The 19929-nt window shown below is 44.9% G+C and overlaps 1 protein-coding gene across 2 annotated transcripts; it reads left to right on the top strand.

Moving 5' to 3' along the window:
• The first annotated feature begins 1340 nt into the window (after window positions 1–1340).
• On the top strand, window positions 1341–19422 carry LOC121554205 (four and a half LIM domains protein 2). Of its 2 annotated transcripts, none has more exons than XM_041867686.1 (6): window positions 1341–1487; window positions 16702–16886; window positions 17008–17182; window positions 18024–18193; window positions 18549–18735; window positions 19202–19422. In XM_041867686.1, exons 2-6 carry the CDS (start codon window positions 16731–16733, stop codon window positions 19351–19353), a joined length of 840 nt encoding a protein of 279 aa, XP_041723620.1. In that variant the 5' UTR covers window positions 1341–1487; window positions 16702–16730; the 3' UTR covers window positions 19354–19422. The 2 variants fall into 2 exon arrangements, with proteins under 2 accessions (XP_041723620.1, XP_041723627.1); XM_041867693.2 differs by lacking the exon at window positions 1341–1487 and adding an exon at window positions 14523–15900.
• The last annotated feature ends 507 nt before the right edge of the window (window positions 19423–19929 follow it).

Genomic DNA, 19929 nt, shown 5'->3' with positions numbered 1-19929 from the left:
TTATGCACTTGGGGATAGAAAAAAAGACTAAACTGTTTAAATGACTGTACTGTTGCAATCTGGGCTCAAATCTAATGAAAAACTTCTCATGACAGGAATGTTCTCTGTGAAAACAAACACTAAAACAAAGTAAAAATTGAGGGAGGTCTGAAGCAATCCTTGGATATTTGTTATTTCTGGCTTTCCTCTTTGTGAAAAGGGGTATACAGAGTTAGTGGAGGGATGAGAGGATGTTGGGATTAGGATGAGGCAGGGAAAAGGGACAGAAGGATGGAGGGTGGGAGAGATGGAGTTGATCGTAGGGTTACTGGATAAGGATATTGAAAAAGGGAGGGAATGCTTGGAAGGGCTGGATCTGATAGCATGAGGATCGAGGGAGAGAGAGGGGGGTGCAGGGATAGAGGGAGAGAGAGGGGGATGCAGGGATAGAGGGAGAGAGAGGGGCATGCAGGGATAGAGGGAGAGAGAGGGATGCAGGGATAGAGGGAGAGAGGGAGAGAGAGGGGGATGCAGGGATAGAGGGAGAGAGAGGGGGATGCAGGGATAGAGGGAGAGAGAGGGATGCAGGGATAGAGGGAGAGAGGGAGAGAGAGGGGCATGCAGGGATAGAGGGAGAGAGAGGGGGATGCAGGGATAGAGGGAGAGAGAGGGGGATGCAGGGATAGAGGGAGAGAGAGGGGGATGCAGGGATAGAGGGAGAGAGAGGGGGATGCAGGGATAGAGGGAGAGAGAGGGGCATGCAGGGATAGAGAGAGAGAGAGGGGCATGCAGGGATAGAGGGATGCAGGGATAGAGGGAGAGAGAGGGGGATGAAGGGATAGAGGGAGAGAGAGGGGCATGTAGGGATAGAGGGAGAGAGAGGGGCATGTAGGGATAGAGGGAGAGAGGTGAATGTGATATATTTCAGAATCACAGGGGTTTTAATAAACTATAGACCAGGGCTCTGCAACCCTGTTCCTGGAGAGCTACCTTCCTGTAGGTTTTCGCTCCAACCCTAATCTAGCACACCTGGTTCTAATAATTAGCTGGTTGATAAGCTGAATCAGGTTAGTTACAACTGGGGTTGGAGCGAAAACCTACAGGAGGGTAGCTCTCTAGGAACAGGGTTGGAGAGACCTGCAATAGACACTGAATTTCCTGAGCAGTTGATCTCATCCGTGTGTGTGTGTGGTTAGTGAACATCAATGCAATGCCTTACAAGGCCACAGGTCTGTTGGTGTGGCTGAGTGACTGCGTGAGTGAGAAAGTGTGTGTGAGTGAGAGTGTGTGTGAGTGAGAGGGTTTTGTCTCTGTAGGGCCATTGTATTTATAGCCCATTGAAAAAGAAAAGAGTCCCCCAGTCCCCTCCCAGCGCCCTCCTCACCCACTCCCCAATTAGTCGTCTATTGGTGGGGTAATCCATTCAGGAGTGACTACAGCTCGCTCTCCGTCGCCCATCTCAGTCTGAGCAGACTCCTCAAAGACACACACCCTCCACAGAGAGAAAGGTAAGACCCAGCACTGTCCACTCATTCATCCATCTGTTCTTCACTCCTCTTCCACTTCCTCTAGCACTCCCTCTCTGGCAGCCTCTTCCATGTCCATTCTCTCTCTGCACCTGCGCTATTACCTCTACTTAATAATGTTCTCTTTCTTTCCACCTTTCCAATGTTCAACTCAACCCATCTCCGTCCATCCCATTACCTCTTCTTCTCTACCACCTGAAACTATCACCCTCCACTCAGCCCAAACAATATCACTCACCCTCCTCCTAAAACTCCACATCTCTCTCTCTCTTTCTCGGTTTATGGTTCTTTAGACTTTCATCACCTTGCACACTATGACAGAATTTTGGCATTTAAGCGTGACATGTGACCTAATTTCTCCACTGACTAATTCAAGGTAAATCCATTGTAAGTCATCCAGAGTTGACTTAGCTGTCTTTATCTTCTATTTACTATTTTAAAAACAAAATCGTCACTGTCACTTTGAATCAGAGGTAATCAGTTGAGTTTTGGTCAGTATCATTTATTTTCCTATAATACAGATTACATGATCAAAAGAGATCCAAGATTTGTTTCTGTGTCCTCAGAAAGCCTGACTCTATTGTCCTACATTCACTGTGCCTTGGAGAGAAAATTATTAGCGTTGTAGTGGAGTTTGTTTTAAATGCTCTAGGTGATCATTTCAGCAGGTTAACATTGTCACAGTGCAGATACAAGATCCATCAGTCAGAGTGTGCGTGCATGTGTGTGTTGAACTTTAAACATGGACAGTGAGTATGCTGGGGGAAGGCTGTCTATGCTATGTTGTGATATCTAATCAATGATTTATATACACACTTGGCACTCCCCCACTGTTATAAAAAATATTTTGGAAGCTATAGAAATTATCTACATTTGTTTTTGCCACATTTATTATATTACAGACACCTTAATGCATACTTTTAAATTATATTTTGGGAGCTAAACATACAAATAAATACAAAAATATATAAAAACATTTTCCTTAAAGTAGTACTAATGTCTCCACTACAACAGAAAAAGACTTATACATTAAATTTTGTCCTTGCAACATTTAATTGAAATACTGTAAAATTCCATTCATTCCTATGGAGGACTGCTTCTTCTGGGGAGTGCCAATATGGCTTCAAAGCCTCTCATTGGCAAATACATATCATCTGCAAACCAGGGTTTATATACATTTACATTTTAGTCATTTAGCAGACGCTCTTATCCAGTGCATACATTTTTTATTTATTTTTCATACTGGCCCTCCGTGGGAATCGAACCCACAACCGTGGCGTTGCAAGCGCCATGCTCTACCAGCTGAGCTACACGGAGGTGTAGCAGGAGGATCAGTGGAGGTGTTATCAGTGTGTCTGGATAAAGTGTAGACGGACAGGGCAGATAGGGTATATGCTCTGTGCCTTTGTTCCAAGTATCTATACCCTATTGTTAGGGTAAGGAGTGGTGTTAGAAAGGGGGGGGGTACATTTAAGGGAACAGAGATCCACGCCTTTAGGCTGAGAGGTAGCATTAAGTGCAGTTCTGGCGTGATGGAGCCAATGAAATAGTCCCAAAAGTGCAAACCCTGCCCACTCGGCTCATCAGGAAGGCTATATGTGTGAGGGACTGTGCATTTCTGTAGTAGTTTGACGTTGAGCTATTTTGAACACCTGTCTAAGCCCCTCTGTCGTGGCTCTTGAAAGCAGTCCAGTTTCCTGGGAGGGCACTGGCTATCATTAGAGACGCATGTCACTGTGGGCCACTTCCACCATTGTGGCTCAAGCCTAGTATGATAGATCCCCTGTCATAGCTGTGTGTGTGTGAGTGAGTGAGTGAGTGAGTGAGTGAGTGAGTGAGTGAGTGAGTGAGTGAGTGAGTGAGTGAGTGAGTGAGTGAGTGAGTGAGTGAGTGAGTGAGTGAGTGAGTGAGTGAGTGAGTGAGTGAGTGAGTGAGTGAGTGAGAGAGAGAAAGAGATCGATCTGGGGTCAGATGAGGGTACTCCAGTGGTACCTGTCAAATTGGGGAAGAGGGGTGTAGGGTCTTTGTCTTGCTAAGTAAAGAAATATAATGTATCTCAAGTCAAACTAACAACAGGTTAAAGGTCCAATGCAGCCATTTTTTATGCAATATCAAGTCCTTTCTGGGTAACATTGAAGTACCTTAATGTGATTGTTTTGAATTAAAATGGTCAAAAATAAACTTAAATAGCTTCTTAGCAAAGAGGGGGAAACTGAAAACTAGCTGTTATTGGCAGAGAGGTTTGGAAATCTTTTTTATTGGTCTATTAACATATGTTTATGTGATGTCATCATTCAGACCAAAACTCCATCCCAACAAAACAGGCTGAAATTTCAGGCAGTCTTTTCAAACAGCGTTTACACTAAAAGGGCATAATCATAATTTTCACAATTTCACAGTATTATTCCAACCTATTGGTGTGGAAATATATATCAAACGCATGACAATACAGTTTTGGACTGCACTGATCCTTTAAATTATGTAGGTGAAAAATTAAAGAAGACTTTAACTTGTAAGGGGATCGACTAATAAGATGTTAAAGGGGAAGTTCACCCAAATACACTTCTGGACCCTTTATAACACTTGCTTGGCTGTTTGTTAGTACCCTGTACAGTTTTTATATCCATTGTTTGAATATTTAGATTTCTGAATATTTATATAAAAATGCTGAATTTCCGAAATTACCTAAAATGCATTAAAAGTGTGTTTTTATTGTTACATAAACAACGATTAGTGTCTCGGCATTGAATTGCCAAATAAATGTGTTGTTTAATGTAAAAAGTATTTTTAAAAACAGACCTACTTCGTGCTAGCGTAAATGTCTTCCATATAGGGTGTGTTTGTAAATTCACTCTGGAGTGCCTGAGTGCTCTCTGAGTGCGCTCTGGGCGTTTGTAAATTCAGAGCGTTGTCAGATTGTCCTTTCGCAAATTCAGAGTCTTTCGCTCTCGGAGCGCACACTGGACGCTCTGGCTGAGGAGTAGGGTTGATCCGAGTGTTCTGACCTCACAACGGCAGTCAAGCACCAAAGCTAACACAAATTAGAGAAAACCTCACTCTGACCATTTTACTCACCCTAGCAGAGCTGGTTAGGCTGTGTTCATGTTATCTAGAGTGTTGGTGACTATAACTGTGAAATCAGAACGAAAGGAAGTAGAAAAAAAGATGGTAGCTAGCTAGGCTAGCGGTTAGTAATCTCTGAAGTATAGTAAGGCAAATAACCACCTTATAAAAAATTATTGTAGTTTTGAAACTGCAGTAAAAGTGCAGTAACTGCAGTCGACTGTGGTATTTTGGACGCAGTGATTGCAGAATAACTGCAGTGTACTGCAGTTGAACTGCAGTTATACTGCACTGTAACTGCAGTTCACTGCAAAATTACTGCAGTAAAATACTGCATTCTAACTACAGTTATACTACAGTGTAATGCAGTTATACTGCGCTCTGACTGCAATAATTTTTCGTAAGGGAGTTATTAGCAGAGTGACGTTGGCCAAAATAAAGTGCATTGTACCCGGGTGCAATAATGTTCCTGTCAGATACAAATACACAACATTTTCCCACTCTTTTCCTGATTGCGATGGAATTTTGTGTCAGACATGGCTGCAGGCCATCCAACATCCTGCTTATGGTGTCGATACGACGCCTGAAGTCATTCACCAGCCAGCTGCAGTTGACCGTGTCCAGTGATCACTTTGTGGCCACTGACTACAATGGGGACTGGTTGAAACCGAGTTCAGTTCCCACCATTTTTCCACCATGGACGGGAAAGTAAAAAAAATTCAAGGTATGTTACTAACATGTTGCTAACACCTGTAGCTAGTCACCACAAAGTAATGTATAACGTAATTTGTTTTGCCATTCCCTGAACTAATTTGGTGTTTTTAGCTTACCTACTACTGTAACGGTAACGTTATCCTGTCCTATGGACTTTTGTTTATTTATCTTTGTGATGCAATTCCCTTTTTCATTATAACGTTACTGATAAGAAATAGTATATTATTTTCTACTAGGCATCACAGTTTTCTGTCGTACTATTGATTGCATCAAATGACTTGCCCTAGTTAAGGTCCATGAATAGGACAAAGCCCTAGCCAGAGCCATATATATAAATATGTCTCTGACCCTAGTTAGTGCATCAATCAATCAATCAATCAAATGTCTTTATAAAGCCCTTTTTACATCAGCAGGTGTCACAAAGTGCTATACAGAAACCCAGCCTAAAACCCCAAACAGCAAGCAATGCAGATGTAGAAGCACGGTGGCTAGGAAAAACTCCCTAGAAAGGCAGGAACCTAGGAAGAAACTTAGAGAGGAACCAAGCTCTGAGGGGTGGCCAGTCCTCTTCTGGTTGTGCCAGGTGGAGATTATAAGAGTACATTGCCATTAAGGCCAGATTGTTCTTCAAGATGTTCAAACGTTCATAGATGACCAGCAGGGTCAAATAATAATCACAGTGGTTGTAGAGGGTGCAACAGGTCAGTACCTCAGGAGTAAATGTCAGTTGGCTTTTCATAGCCAAGCGTTCAGAGGTTGAGACAGCAGGTGTGGTAGAGAGAGAGAGAGAGAGAGAGAGAGAGAGAGTCAAAAACAGCAGGTCCGGTGAACAGGTCAGGGTTCCATAGCCACAGGCAGAATAGTTGAAACTGGAGCAGCAGCACAACCAGGTGGACTGGGGACAGCCAGGAGTCATCAGGCCAGGTAGTCCTGAGGCATGGTCCTAGGGCTCAGGTCCTCCGGGAGGGGAGGGAGAGAGAATTAGAAGGAGCATACTTAAATTCACACAGGACACCAAATAAGAGGAGAATTACAACAGATATAACAGACTGACCCTAGTCCCCTGGCACATGGACCATTGCAGCATAGATACTGGAGGCTGAGACAGGGGGGTCAGGGGACACTGTGACCCCGTCCGACGATACCCCCGGACAGGGCCAACCAGGCAAGATATAACCCCACCCACTTTGCATAAGTTGTAGTGACAACAAACTAGCCCAACCTTTACAGTATTTCAATTAAAACATTGAGAATATCAGCTCATGCCCTGAATTGACATGTAATGACTGACTCTCTGTTTTATACCAGCCAACATCACCAATCACTCTATCTGTTTATACCTGCCTGGGAGGGAATGGAAGAAGGAGAGGGGTGGTAGAACAGACATGAGGATAGGACAATGAACCATGCTGTCTTGGATTTTATCTTTGTTCAATTTCTCACATGATCTTTTTATCCTTTTCACACCCTTTTCAAAGAGGGGACTCAATGTTCCTCCACTCATGCCTCCTCCAATAATTTTTCAGGAGGATGCAAGGAAATTAATTAGGGCAGTGTGATGTTGTAGAACGCCATCAATAACATGTCATGCAATGATTGGTGGTTGTGTGCAGTGTGACTGGTATGTAGACCACCTGGAACAGCACCATTCTCTACCTCAGGGGTGTATTCATTCCGGTAAGCTCATGGGCATAGAAATCAGAATGAATAGAACAGGCTTGGAACCTCTAACCCGAGCAAATTGACTGGTCAACTCATGGGTACAATTGCAATGGCTACCTGGTGTTGTCATCAAATAAAATTGTATTTGTCAAATGCTTCGTAAACAACATGTGGAGACTAACAGTGAAATGCTTACTTACGGGCCCTTCCCAACAATGCAGAGAGAGAAAAAATAGAGAAATGGTAGAAAAGTAATAACGCATAGTATTAAAAGTAATAATAAATACACAATGAGTAACAATAACTTGGCTATATACAAGGGGTACAAGTACCGAGTCGATGTGCAGGGGTACAAGGTAATTGAGGTAGATACAGTATGTACATATAACTAGGAATAAAGTGACACATAATAAACAAACAGTAACGGCAGCGCACGTGACGATTCAAAAAAGTTGGTGTAAAAAGGGTCAATGCAGATATTCCGGGTGTCACGTTCGTTTAAAGACTGGTCAAACCAAGGCGCAGCGTGATAAGCGTACATGTTTATTAAACGAATAAACACACGACAAAACAACAAACAAACGATACGTGAAGTCTTAAGGTACACACAACAAACCTATACGGAACAAGATCCCACAACTAACAGGTGCCAAAAGGCTGCCTAAGTATGGTCCCCAATCAGAGACAACGAGCGACAGCTGCCTCTGATTGGGAACCACCCCGGCCAACATAGAAATAGACATACCAGATACTACACCATAGAAACAACACAACACGGAATATACACACCCTGACTCAACAAATAAACGTCCCCTGAGTCAGGGCGTGACAGTACCCCCCCACAAAGGTGCGGACTCCGACCGCGCCACATAAACATAACAGGGTAGGGGCCGGGTGGTCATTCCGCCTCAGAGGCGGATCCGGCTCCGGGCGTGACCACCACTTTCTCTCCACCGCCCTGTTGCGCCCCTGGTTTGGTCTGGACCTCGGCGCGCTGCTTCCCCTCTCCTTCCTCCCACGAATTACCAGGCCCTGTCTGGACCCTGGTGTGGGAGACCCCGAACCTGGAGAGGGGCTGACGTCTGGGTCTGGACTGGAACCGCTGACTGGAGCTGGACCCGACGACGGTGGATCGAACTGCACAGGCTCCGGACTGGAGCCGCTGACCGGAGCTGGACTGGGCACCGGTGGAGCGGATTGCTCTGGCTCCGGAGTGGAGCAGCTAACCGGTGCCGGACCAGGCATGGGCCGTGCCGGACTGGACACACGCACCACTGGCTTGGTGCGAGGAGCAGGAACAGGCCGGACCGGGCTGGCGACGCGCACCACTGGCTTGGTGCGAGGGGCAGGAACAGGCCGGGCCGGGCTGGCGACGCGCACCACTGGCTTGGTGCGAGGGACAGGAACAGGCCGGACCGGGCTGGCGACGCGCACCACTGGCTTGGTGCGAGGGGCAGGAACAGGCCGGGCCGGGCTGGCGACGTGCACTACTGGCTTGGTGCGAGGGGCAGGAACCAGCGGGCCGGGCTGGCGACGCGCACCACTGGCTTGGTGCGAGGGGCAGGAACAGGCCGGACCGGGCTGGCGACGTGCACCACTGGCTTGGTGAGAGGGAAAGGAACAGGCCGGGCAGGACTGGGAACAAGCACCACTGGCTTGGTGCGGGGGAAAGGAACAGGCCGGGCAGGACTGGGAACACGCACCACTGGCTTGGTGCGGGGAGCAGGAACGGGCCGGGCCGGACTGGGAACAGGCACCACTGGCTTGGTGCGGGGATCAGGAACGGGCCGTACCGGACTGTGGAGGCGGACTGGAGGTCTGGAGCGGAGAGCTGACACAACCCGTCCTGGCTGGATGCCTACTTCCACACAATATGTGTGAGGCATTAGCACAGGACGTACGAGGCTGTGCACGCGTACTGGCGATACAGTACGTAGCACCGGCGCAGGATATACGGGACCGAGGAGGCGTCCTGGAGACCACGAGCGTTGAGCCGGCACACCCCGTCCTGGCTGAATGCCCATCTTCGCATGACACATGCGTGGTGCCAGCACAGGACGTACAGGACTGTGCCGGAACACTCGCGGCACAGTACGTAGCTCCGCATAACACGGAGCCTGCCCAGTCACACGCTTCCTTGCATGAGTACAGGGAGTTGGCTCTGCTCTAACACTAGGCTCCGCCAACCATCCTTTTAGCCCCCCCAAAAAAAATTTTTCTTGGGGCTGTATCTCGGCCTTCCTCCTCGGCCGGCACCTTCTGCGTTGCCGCTGCTCCGCTCTATAGCGCGCCTCCACTGTCTCCTCCCAAGGACGGCGATCCATTCCGGCCTGAATCTCCTCCCAAGTCCAGGATCCCTTCCCGTCCAGGATCTCCTCCCAGGTCCAGGCTGTCTGCTCCTGGACACGCTGCTTGGTCCTCATTTGGTGGGATCTTCTGTCACGTTCGTTTAAAGACTGGTCAAACCAAGGCGCAGCGTGATAAGCGTACATGTTTATTAAACGAATAAACACACGACAAAACAACAAACAAACGATACGTGAAGTCTTAAGGTACACACAACAAACCTATACGGAACAAGATCCCACAACTAACAGGTGCCAAAAGGCTGCCTTAAGTATGGTCCCCAATCAGAGACAACGAGCGACAGCTGCCTCTGATTGGGAACCACCCCGGCCAACATAGAAATAGACATACCAGATACTACACCATAGAAACAACACAACACGGAATATACACACCCTGACTCAACAAATAAACGTCCCCTGAGTCAGGGCGTGACAGTACCCCCCCCCCAAAGGTGCGGACTCCGACCGCGCCACATAAACATAACAGGGTAGGGGCCGGGTGGTCATTCCGCCTCAGAGGCGGATCCGGCTCCGGGCGTGACACCGGGTAGCTATTTTGTTAACTATTTAGCAGGCTTATGGCTTGGGGGTAGAAGCTGTTCAGGGTCCTGTTGGTTCCAGACTTGGCGCATCGGTATCGCTTGCTGTGCGAGATGCAATCATTTCCATAGTAATGTAGAATGTTCATTCAAATGATGCTAACTGATGTGGTTCATGCAATGGAATGTATTTTTTGTAATGTCAGCTGAGTTGATTTAACAAATCACAGCACAGATTGATGGGTAAACTTCGTGCTTTTACTTTATGCTTTTACTTACTGCTTTGCTCCTATGGGTACACTCGCAATGGCCAGCAGTCCACCCATAATACCATCATTGTCTTGAATGGGAACACCCGTTCTATTCAATGAGGGGATACAATTCATCTGGCCCGGGTAGGTGTGTTTTGCACCGGGTGAAGTTTTGGAACCGGGCGACCTCCCAGGAGTGAGCCAGCACATGGAGTAGGATTCTGTGGGAAGATCTCAATTGCATCCTCCTCGCGTCCTCTCTCCTCGTCTCCTTCTCAAACACATTGGATGAGAAAGCCAGAGGTTCTCTGGCTTTCTCATCCAATGTGTTTTGAGAAGGAGAAAGGATGCAAAGAGTATGCAATTGTGATCTCCCCTTTGTTTTACATAACCCCACGGTTCTCAAATCTTGTACCTAGAGAGCTACCTAGGTTTTCAATCCCATCCAACCCAACCCTAATCAAGCTCACCGGTTGGACTAAAAACCTACAAGATGGTTGCTCTCCAGGAACAGGTTTGTAAATCCCTGGTCTAACTAATGCTAAGTGACAGTGTGAATCGGCATAGTAACTGTAATTGTTGTTTTATAATAACATTCAATTGTTTATACATTTTTTAAAACTACAATGTTATTTATTTAAAATGTTATTCGTATAAGACGCTATGAGCCTCCTCAACTTCCTGTAATTCAATTGATTCAATCATCCAATCAAAAACATTGCTTTACCACAACTAGATAAAAGCAGCACTTCATTATGCATGACATCCAGGGACAAAACCATGAGACTGCAGATCATTTCATTTGTATTATTAGTACAAGTACTGTACATGTCTTTCCTCCACTTTGAGGTATTCAATCTTTGTTGTTCGCTATGGTGGGAACCCAGCTAACAACAAACATTCCCACAACTTTAGAGAACGTTCCCTTAAGAGTCTGATTAGGTCATTACCTAACGTTTTCATAGGAATGTTCCAGTGACGTGCAAGGACGTTCCAAGAGACCATTCTCTTAATGTCAAACAGAACTTACCCAGAATGTGGTTACCAAGTTCTCCGAATATTCTATATTAATGTTCTAGACACGTTTCATGGGAACATTGTAAGAACATTCCTGTGTCCTGTTTCCTGACGGTCAGGACAATATTCTATCAACGTCCCTGTTGTGAAGGGTCATGGCACCCCTACAGGACTCCAATTGCTTCCAATTACCCTAGGCCACGTCCTCCACGCCTGTTCCCACTCCCTAATCACCTCTCGTCTACCCTTTTCCATCCCTTTCATTCCCCGCATAGCGTACACAGTATGAGTCATAATACCCATAAAACCTAGCGGTCAAACAGAGAAATGGTTCCAATCATTTTTCCCATAGGGGATTTTAGAAACACTTAAAATAAGGGCTGTGTTTCGTGTAGGCTTATCCTGGTGTGATGTTTTTATAACCGTGTAAATCTCTCTAGGACAAGGTGATCTCCACTGTTGGGCTCTATAAGCTGCATGCTCCTTCCTTCCTACCTACCAGTTTATGTTTGGTGATGCCTTCCTCCTGCCATTATGCGTGTGATATGATGAAGTAAGTGCCCTTTGTTATTATACTGTTTGGAGAATGTAAGTCCTAAATAATATAGTTGTTACCTTATGTTATATCCAGTGCTTGACTAGGACTGAAATAGGTTTCTGTACTCATTTTCAGGGCTGGTACTGTTTATATTTAGGTGCAGGAGCTCCACAAAACTCAAACAGTAGAAAATGTGAGGTGCCGCTACTCAGCTCTGGTGAGCTCCTGCAAAAGTCAAGCACTGGTTATATCTCTTTGTATATCCATGCCCTCAGTTTGCTAATGATGCTAAATTCTATGGCTCCTTTGTTATAGTTATGTTTTGGCAGTCTCCTCAGTTTATAGTTAATGTTAAGCCCATATTCAACTGGTACTACTTTATGATTCATGCACCTTTATGTTGTGTTCCTAATGTTTCCCTTTTGTATCTCCATTTCAGAACACCACATCCTTGTTATCCAAGCTATCTCCAAGACCTTACAAGCCACACCTAACACATCCTTCCTAACCCTACCTACCAGCCATACAAGCCAACAGAATCTGGAAGCGGCGACTCCCCCGCCTCTGTTTAGTCTTTGCAATATGTGAAAGAAATTGGATAATTGTACCATCTCCTCCTTGCATTCTGACTGATGCACCATGGTGGCAGAAACAGTCCTGAACCTAGCTTAGTCTGTCCTAACCCTTTTCTTCAGTCCCACCAAACATACACAGACCATGGTTGCCATGTTCTCAGCTCTGTTATTAAAAGTGCACTCAAGGAAAAACTTTTATTGATCCTAGTGGTTAAGGAATAACATTAACAGGGTTAAATACCCCACCAACATTATACAGAAAGCCCTACAGTTGCTGAAATACTGGGCAACAACACACATTTCAGCAAATAAAGGCCAGGTCTAAATTAAATGTTTGATTTGTTATATTACATAATTCAGTAATGATTGAAATTATGGCCATTATCAGTTTTTATCGGCATTAAGAAACTGCTAGGCATTGTCTGCAAGCAGCTGAGAACTGCTAGCTAACTGGCAAGCACAAAAATTGTGAACTTTGTAGTACAGCCCCCGAGAAATCGTCCGAACGGCGAAATGCACAGTTCGAGGAGAGAAATTGGGACCATAGTCTGATTAACTGACACAGACATGGTGGCGTAGCAGGAAGATCAGAATGCCTTGAACCAAGAGGTTTAGTTCAAATCCCACACTGTAAACCCCAATGTGCTCTCATTACTCAACTTGAAGAAACCCGTTGCACTTAATATATCTGAGTACAGTTACTTAGTCATTTTTGTAGTCATTACTCAAACCCTGTAGGGGGTCCAGATTTGAGTTGTATCGGCTTGAAAAAGAAAAAGTAATGCCCCCACTAAACTACACCTCCAACAAATTTCCCAGTGTGCCTTGCCTTTGAGTGATTTGTACAGTTACTACCCATGACTTGTTAGTGACCGAGACATGGTTATTTATAATATAATATGCCATTTAGCAGACGCTTTTATCCAAAGCAACTTACAGTCATGCGTGCATACATTTTTACGTATGGGTGGTCCCGGGGATCAAACCCATTACCCTGGCGTTACAAGCGCCATGCTCTACCAATTGAGCTACCAAATTCGTTCATTTTCAGTCGTGGCCTTCACCAAGTGAGTTCCTAGGGGAATATTATTATTATTATTTTTTTTTTATTATTTTTTTTATTTTTTATTATAATAAACTCTTTATGACAATACATTACATATCTCATAAGCACTTGGTTTACAGGCCACATCAGGCCTGCAAGTAGAGTTGCAAAATTCCAGTAACTTTCAGGTAAAAACAATTCCAACTGGGATTTCTGAAAAACATGGCAAATGTACCAGAATTTTGCAACCCTACCTGCAAGTCCCATTATGCTGGCTTGCAAACTGATGTGTAATTAAGCAATAAGGCATGAGGGGGTGTGGTATATTGGTCATATACCACAAAACCCCGAGGTGCCTTATTGCTATTATAAACTGGTTACCAACATAATTAGAACAGTAAAAATAAATGTTTTGTCATACCCGTGGTATTTGGTCTGATATATCACGGCTATCAGCCAATCAGCATTCAGGGCTCGAACCACCCAGTTTATAATTCCTATCAGAATCTAGCCAGAGTTAGGATATCTAACCGTTGGAATTTTTATTCACCAGCAACCTGCATTCATAATGACTGCCAGGGTTAGGAACAGTGTGAGGAGACTATCTAAGCCATTTAAACTGGAATAACCATTTCAGTATTAGGTGCAAAAAATCTAACTAAATGATTGGATTAGTTTAGAAAAATGTGTTATTTCTTTGTGTAGCATAACATTAATCAATCAATCGCTCAATGTACATGCAAAAACAGATATGAAAAACAATTCAAAAAACACTGGGTAAAAAATATTATTTATCATAACTTAAAGTGAGTTGATGTGACTTCTCATTTAGTTTTGAGTCAGTACCACATAAAATTAAGTAATGTTGACTTTTAATTTACTTTGAGCTCAACTTACTATAAGTATTTGAGTTTTAAAAAATGCCTTGGCGTTTATAGTGCAGGTGAGGACATGCTGAATAATAATTACTGTAAATGAACATGCACAATGTAATCATGTATGTCAAAGTGTGTAATATTGTAAGTTGAAAACACTATGTTAAAAGCACTGTGTGTGTGTGTGTGTGTCCTTAAGCTTGCCAACAGACACAGAACTGTGAACCAATCAGGGCCTTGATGGGCTTGGCAACAGTAACGATGCGTAATTAAACTTTTTTCATTAAGAACGTTTCACGTGACGTCCTGACAACTGATACACAGAAATGTTCCTGCAACGTTCCCATGAAATGTGTCTTGAACATTTAATATCTTATATTCTGAGAACATGGCTACTATGTTCTGTGTATGTTTGGTGGGACGTTGTTGGAATATTCTCCTAACCCTCAAACTGGACAGAGGAGTGTCCTTGCAATGTTCCAATGAAACATGTCTGGAACATTAAATATTGGCTATTCTGAGAACATGACTACCACGTTGTGGATAAGTTCTGTTTGACATTTAGGGAATGTTCTCCTAACTAACGCCAAAACATGCTAAATACTGTATGTTCTCAGGAGGTTTTTGCTAACATACATAGAATGTTCCCTAATTTACGGAAAACTGGACACTCAAACATCTGGGGAATATTACGGGTAACATTACAAATTGTTCTCTCTCCCTAGAACTGTTAGCTAGGAAACAATGTTATCAAAATACTTGATAGGTGCCCCTTGGTGCATTTGACAGATGACATCAAAGAGAACACAGAAGCCCAGTCTCCAACAGCTGCCCACCTTTTTAAAATAGCTGGAGGTTTGATTAGGGTTCAGTTTATTTTTTTATTTTAGGAACAAGATGGATCCTGATTTAAGCTAGGTGAGTTAGAGCAATGGAGAGACTTTGTGAAGAGGGGTTAGAGAGGGAGAGTAAATATTACTGGTAGATAGGATAGTAAATATTCATTCCTCTTTCAACTTGAAGACAGAGAACAGAAAATTCCTCTGACTTCCTGTTTCGATCTAATTTGGACCGGTACACCAAGACCCTTCTCTAGCCCTTTTACTAAGCACTCTTGTCCCCCCTATTCTTGAGTAAGCAGTGGTATATCTGAGGTGCTTATGCACAAAGACCATACATAATACAATGACATCAGGAACATACCATGATATTACAGGGGTTTAGTCCAGAGAGAGGGGAACCGAATGAGGAAATGCAAACAACCCATTGGGTTGGGAAAGCAAATGGAGAGAAAGACAGAGAGTGGGAGGGTGGGGGGAGAGAGAGAGAGAGAGAGAGAGAGAGAGAGAGAGAGAGAGAGAGAGAGAGAGAGAGATGAGGGCAGCTGGATTAAGGAGTTTTGTTGTTGAAAAAGCTAAAGAGAATATGAGGGGAAGAGAGAAGGAATTTAAGAGCGTGAGGGGGGGACATTCTCTAGTTTTCCAGCTTTTCTTTTGCCTCCTTATATGGTCAAACGACGACTGTGGAATCAGTGGGCAGAAGGGAGTGGGTCGGAACTCAGAGAGAAAGAGAGAGGGAAAGAATGAGAGGGGAAAGGGGTGAGAAGTGTAGAGGAGAGGGGTGTGCATTGTCGTGTGCTTGGGACACTGGGGACTTCCACCAGCGGCAGCCGGACACACACCACTGGTCAGCAGAGCGAGACAGGTCAGGCAAAGAGAGGCATAACCAGGAGGCTTATCAGGGGCTGAACTGCTAACAGCTGCAGAGCGTGAGTAGCCATTATTCTGGTGTGCCGTCACACACACACACACTGCGGGATGCTGAGCTGTGTAGCGGTCTGGTGCGTTGTGATGCTGACAGCTGGTGGTGTGGTGATGGATTGCTGACTGCAGGGTGACATAGTGAGTGTTGGTATGTGCGGGGCGAAGGTCCCCTATCCCTCTCTAAGCATGACTGATAGATAGAGCTATTAATATCCCTCTCATCTGTCACCAAGCGGCTGCCACCAACAGACAAGACTGGCTGCTGATAGACACACAGAGGCCAAAGACTAAACCCTAGAGAGAGTCATACTGTACACACAAGTACAACTTGATACTACAACTGTCGGCAATATAACAGTCTCAAAAGATGACAGGCAGGCGTGTATTGTGATGTCCTTAATGTCTTATCAAAGATGTCTATTGTACTCATTGTTGCGCTTGTGTTCCTTCCACTCTGCTTGAATGTGAAATGCACTTTGTGGATATTCTATTCATTGCAGTAATCCATTTATCCAGTTCTCATTACCTATAACAGACTGATTATGATGTATGCTCTCTACTACTACTCAGTGTCAGGGAGCGGATCTCTCTGTATAAACACTGGCACACAGACAAGGCAAACAGACGAACTTGACTCCTCCGAGGTGGATTCTGTTTATCTAGCTGAACTCTTAAAAACCTAGGCTACTTACAAATGTACTGTATGTATGCAGGTCATGCATTCGGGTTCTTGATCATAACTTGAAGGAACCCCCTTTTTATACAGTAAGAAAATTGAGATTCCCAAACTCTCCCCCTCTCCTCAGGTTAGCGGGGTGGGATTCCCGGTGCCAAGATGACGGAGCGCTATGACTGCCACTACTGTAAGGAATCCCTGTTTGGTAAGAAGTACGTCCTGAGAGAGGAGAACCCATACTGTGTCAAATGTTACGAGAGCCTGTACTCCAATACCTGTGAGGACTGCAAGAAACCCATCGGCTGCAACACCAGGGTATAACACACACACGCACAAACTACTATCACTGTCTAATTTTTTACCCTCCATCCAAGAACATTGTCAAAGCGTGCTGTCTGATGTTCAGATTCTGATTGTCTCTCTGTTGTCTCCGTAGGACCTGTCCTACAAGGACCGCCACTGGCATGAGGAGTGTTTCCAGTGCTTCCAGTGTAAACGCGCTCTGGTGGACAAGCCCTTCTCCACCAAGGATGACCAGCTGCTCTGCACTGAGTGCTACTCCAACGAGTACTCCTCCAAGTGCCACGAGTGCAAGAAGACCATCATGCCTGGTGAGAACATACACCTAGATCCATCTAATCTATACTAGACACACACAAAAGACATGCATGCACGTGGTCATGCACACACACACAGGCATGTACACGAACTACTCTTGCACTATCACAGATTACACAAACCTTCAATGGTTGCAGACTAAATGTAGATCTGTCAAAATACCAATAAACACTGCCCCTTATGACATTATCATCTATTTTATGTTATAATGCTCCATAAAGATATTCAAAATTAAATCATCTTTATCAGAGCAGCCCTGAAATTTGTTGATTTGTTTGAACCAGCGTCCATTTAGTAATGTCATTATTATCATTATTACACACACACACACACACACACACAGTCATCGTTGTCGTAGTATGCGAATAGCCAGGACTAAACTCAAACGCTGTTGGATGATTCTAACTAATCTACATGTCTTTGAATGTCCTCATTCACATAAGCCCTTGGGATGGTGCTTCTCCCAGACAGTCAGTGTAACTATACTCTGGTGAGGTCTGGGGTGCAGCAGAGCCGGAACACTGAATGTAGATCTAAATGAACTCCAGACCTCCTTGAACATAACAATGCCTCTCTGTCCCCACTCTGTTTCTATGCAAAGACCACCACGCAGTATTTAGAGAGCAATTCTGAGTTGGCGGACAGTGAGGGAATGTGTGTGTAACCCAAGGACTAGTAGTGTGTGTATGTCCTCTTTCTCACTCTCCATCCTTTATCCTTTCCCAATTTCCCCTTATTAATCTACCTCTCTCTCTCCATCCCTCTCTAATTCCCTCATCCTCCCTCCTTCCTTCCCTCCATCCCTCCCTCCCTTGCTCCATCTCCTTCATGCAGGCTCCAGGAAGATGGAGCATAAGGGTAACAGCTGGCATGAGACCTGCTTCACCTGCCAGCGTTGCCAGCAGCCCATCGGCACCAAGAGCTTCATCCCCAAAGAGAACCATAACTTCTGTGTGCCCTGCTACGAGAAGCAGTTTGCCATGCAGTGTGTGCATTGCAAGAAAGTAGGTCAAGGGTCATGACAGTGTAAATACTGTAGTGTTTCTTCCTCCATTTTTCTGACCTCTAAAGTGGTGTATACAACATAGAAAACAGGGCTCTTTGGACATCTTCTGAAAGTCTGGCTGTGTCTGGCTATAGGAATATTGAGTAGCACTTGATATGTATATACATGTTCTCAGTATCTATATAAGTGGCAATTTATTAAATGGATTGCTACAACCGCTAAGATCTGGTATCTGGATGGCAGCACTTGGTGTGTGTGCGCGTGTGTATGTGCGTACTTGTGTGCACACGTATGTGTGTGCATGGTGGAATGTGTGCCTGTATGCCTAACCCTTTCTCTCCCCATTTAAATAGCCCATCACTACTGGTGGGGTGACCTATCGCGACCAGCCCTGGCATAAGGACTGCTTCCTGTGCACCGGCTGCAAGCAGCAGCTATCTGGCCAGCGGTTCACCTCCCGTGACGACTTTGCCTACTGCCTCAACTGTTTCTGCAACCTGTATGCCAAGAAGTGTGCCTCCTGCACCACCCCCATCAGCGGTAAACTATCTATCTATCTGGGTGTGTTCCAGATACGCGTTTTCTTATCAGGTCATGCACAGATCATCAGATTTGTACAACATGTGGAATAGTGCTTAGTGTATCAGGAACTACACTAACATGATAGCACGATGCAACAATCTGTGCAGACCTGTGATGAGATTGTGTGTACTCGAACGCAGCCTGTGTGTATCTAACAGAGTGTCAGTCAGTCAATTAGATGCTCACTCACATCACGCCGTACACTGTGGCCCTGTTTGATTCCTTACGGTCTCCTTTCCTCCCTCCCCAATCACTGATCTATGTAATTTGATGAGAAAAAGCAAGGTACAGTATATATGTCCTACTGTTTCCTCCACTCTGATCTGTGACAACCTCAATGAAGGATGCATTTATGTTTTAGGATGCAGAGACCTCTCTCACCTTTGGATAACAGTATGTTTTGATCTCTCCCCGTCTCTCTCAGGTCTGGGTGGCAGTAAGTACATCTCCTTTGAAGAGCGCCAGTGGCACAACGACTGCTTCAACTGTAGGAAGTGCTCCGTCTCCCTGGTGGGCCGGGGTTTCCTCACTGAGCGTGACGACATCCTGTGCCCTGAGTGCGGCAAAGACATCTGATTGGCAGGCAGTGTGTGGCCGACAAATCTGATTGGATAGCAATGAAACAACCAGGAAGAATGTTTTAAAATAATACATTTAAAAAATCAGCGAGGAACCGTAGCAATGAGTCCCAACAACGACCCGTCAGAGCACAACTGAATATACATATACAGTGAGGGAAAAATTTATTTGATCTCCTGCTGATTTTGTACGTTTGCCCACTGACAAAGACATGATCAGTCTATAATTTTAATGGTAGGTTTATTTGAACAGTGAGAGACAGAATAACAACAAAAAAATACAGAAAAACGCATGTCAAAAATGTTATAAATTGATTTGCATTTTAATGAGGGAAATAAGTATTTGACCCCTCTGTAAAACATGACTTAGTACTTGGTAGCAAAACCCTTGTTGGCAATCACAGAGGTCAGACGTTTCTTGTAGTTGGCCACCAGGTTTGCACACATCTCAGGAGGGATTTTATCCCACTCCTCTTTGCAGATCTTCTCCAAGTCATTAAGGTTTCGAGCCTGACGTTTGGCAACTCGAATCTTCAGCTCCCTCCACAGATTTCCTATGGGATTAAGGTCTGGA

Source organism: Coregonus clupeaformis, chromosome 23, assembly GCF_020615455.1.
Source record: "Coregonus clupeaformis isolate EN_2021a chromosome 23, ASM2061545v1, whole genome shotgun sequence".
Lineage (NCBI taxonomy): Eukaryota > Metazoa > Chordata > Actinopteri > Salmoniformes > Salmonidae > Coregonus > Coregonus clupeaformis.
Note: the sequence above shows the minus strand (reverse complement) of the source record. Positions and strands in the feature narration are given on the sequence as shown.

What these genes read in the sequence shown, in the direction of transcription:
- LOC121554205 (XM_041867686.1), top strand. Translation starts at nt 16,731, where the DNA reads ATGACGGAGCGCTATGACTGCCACTACTGTAAGGAATCCCTGTTTGGT. An exon ending in CAAGAAGACCATCATGCCTG is followed by an intron (nt 17,183 to 18,023) that starts GTGAGAACATAC and finishes TCCTTCATGCAG; the next exon opens with GCTCCAGGAAGATGGAGCAT. An exon ending in AGTGTGTGCATTGCAAGAAA is followed by an intron (nt 18,194 to 18,548) that starts GTAGGTCAAGGG and finishes CCATTTAAATAG; the next exon opens with CCCATCACTACTGGTGGGGT.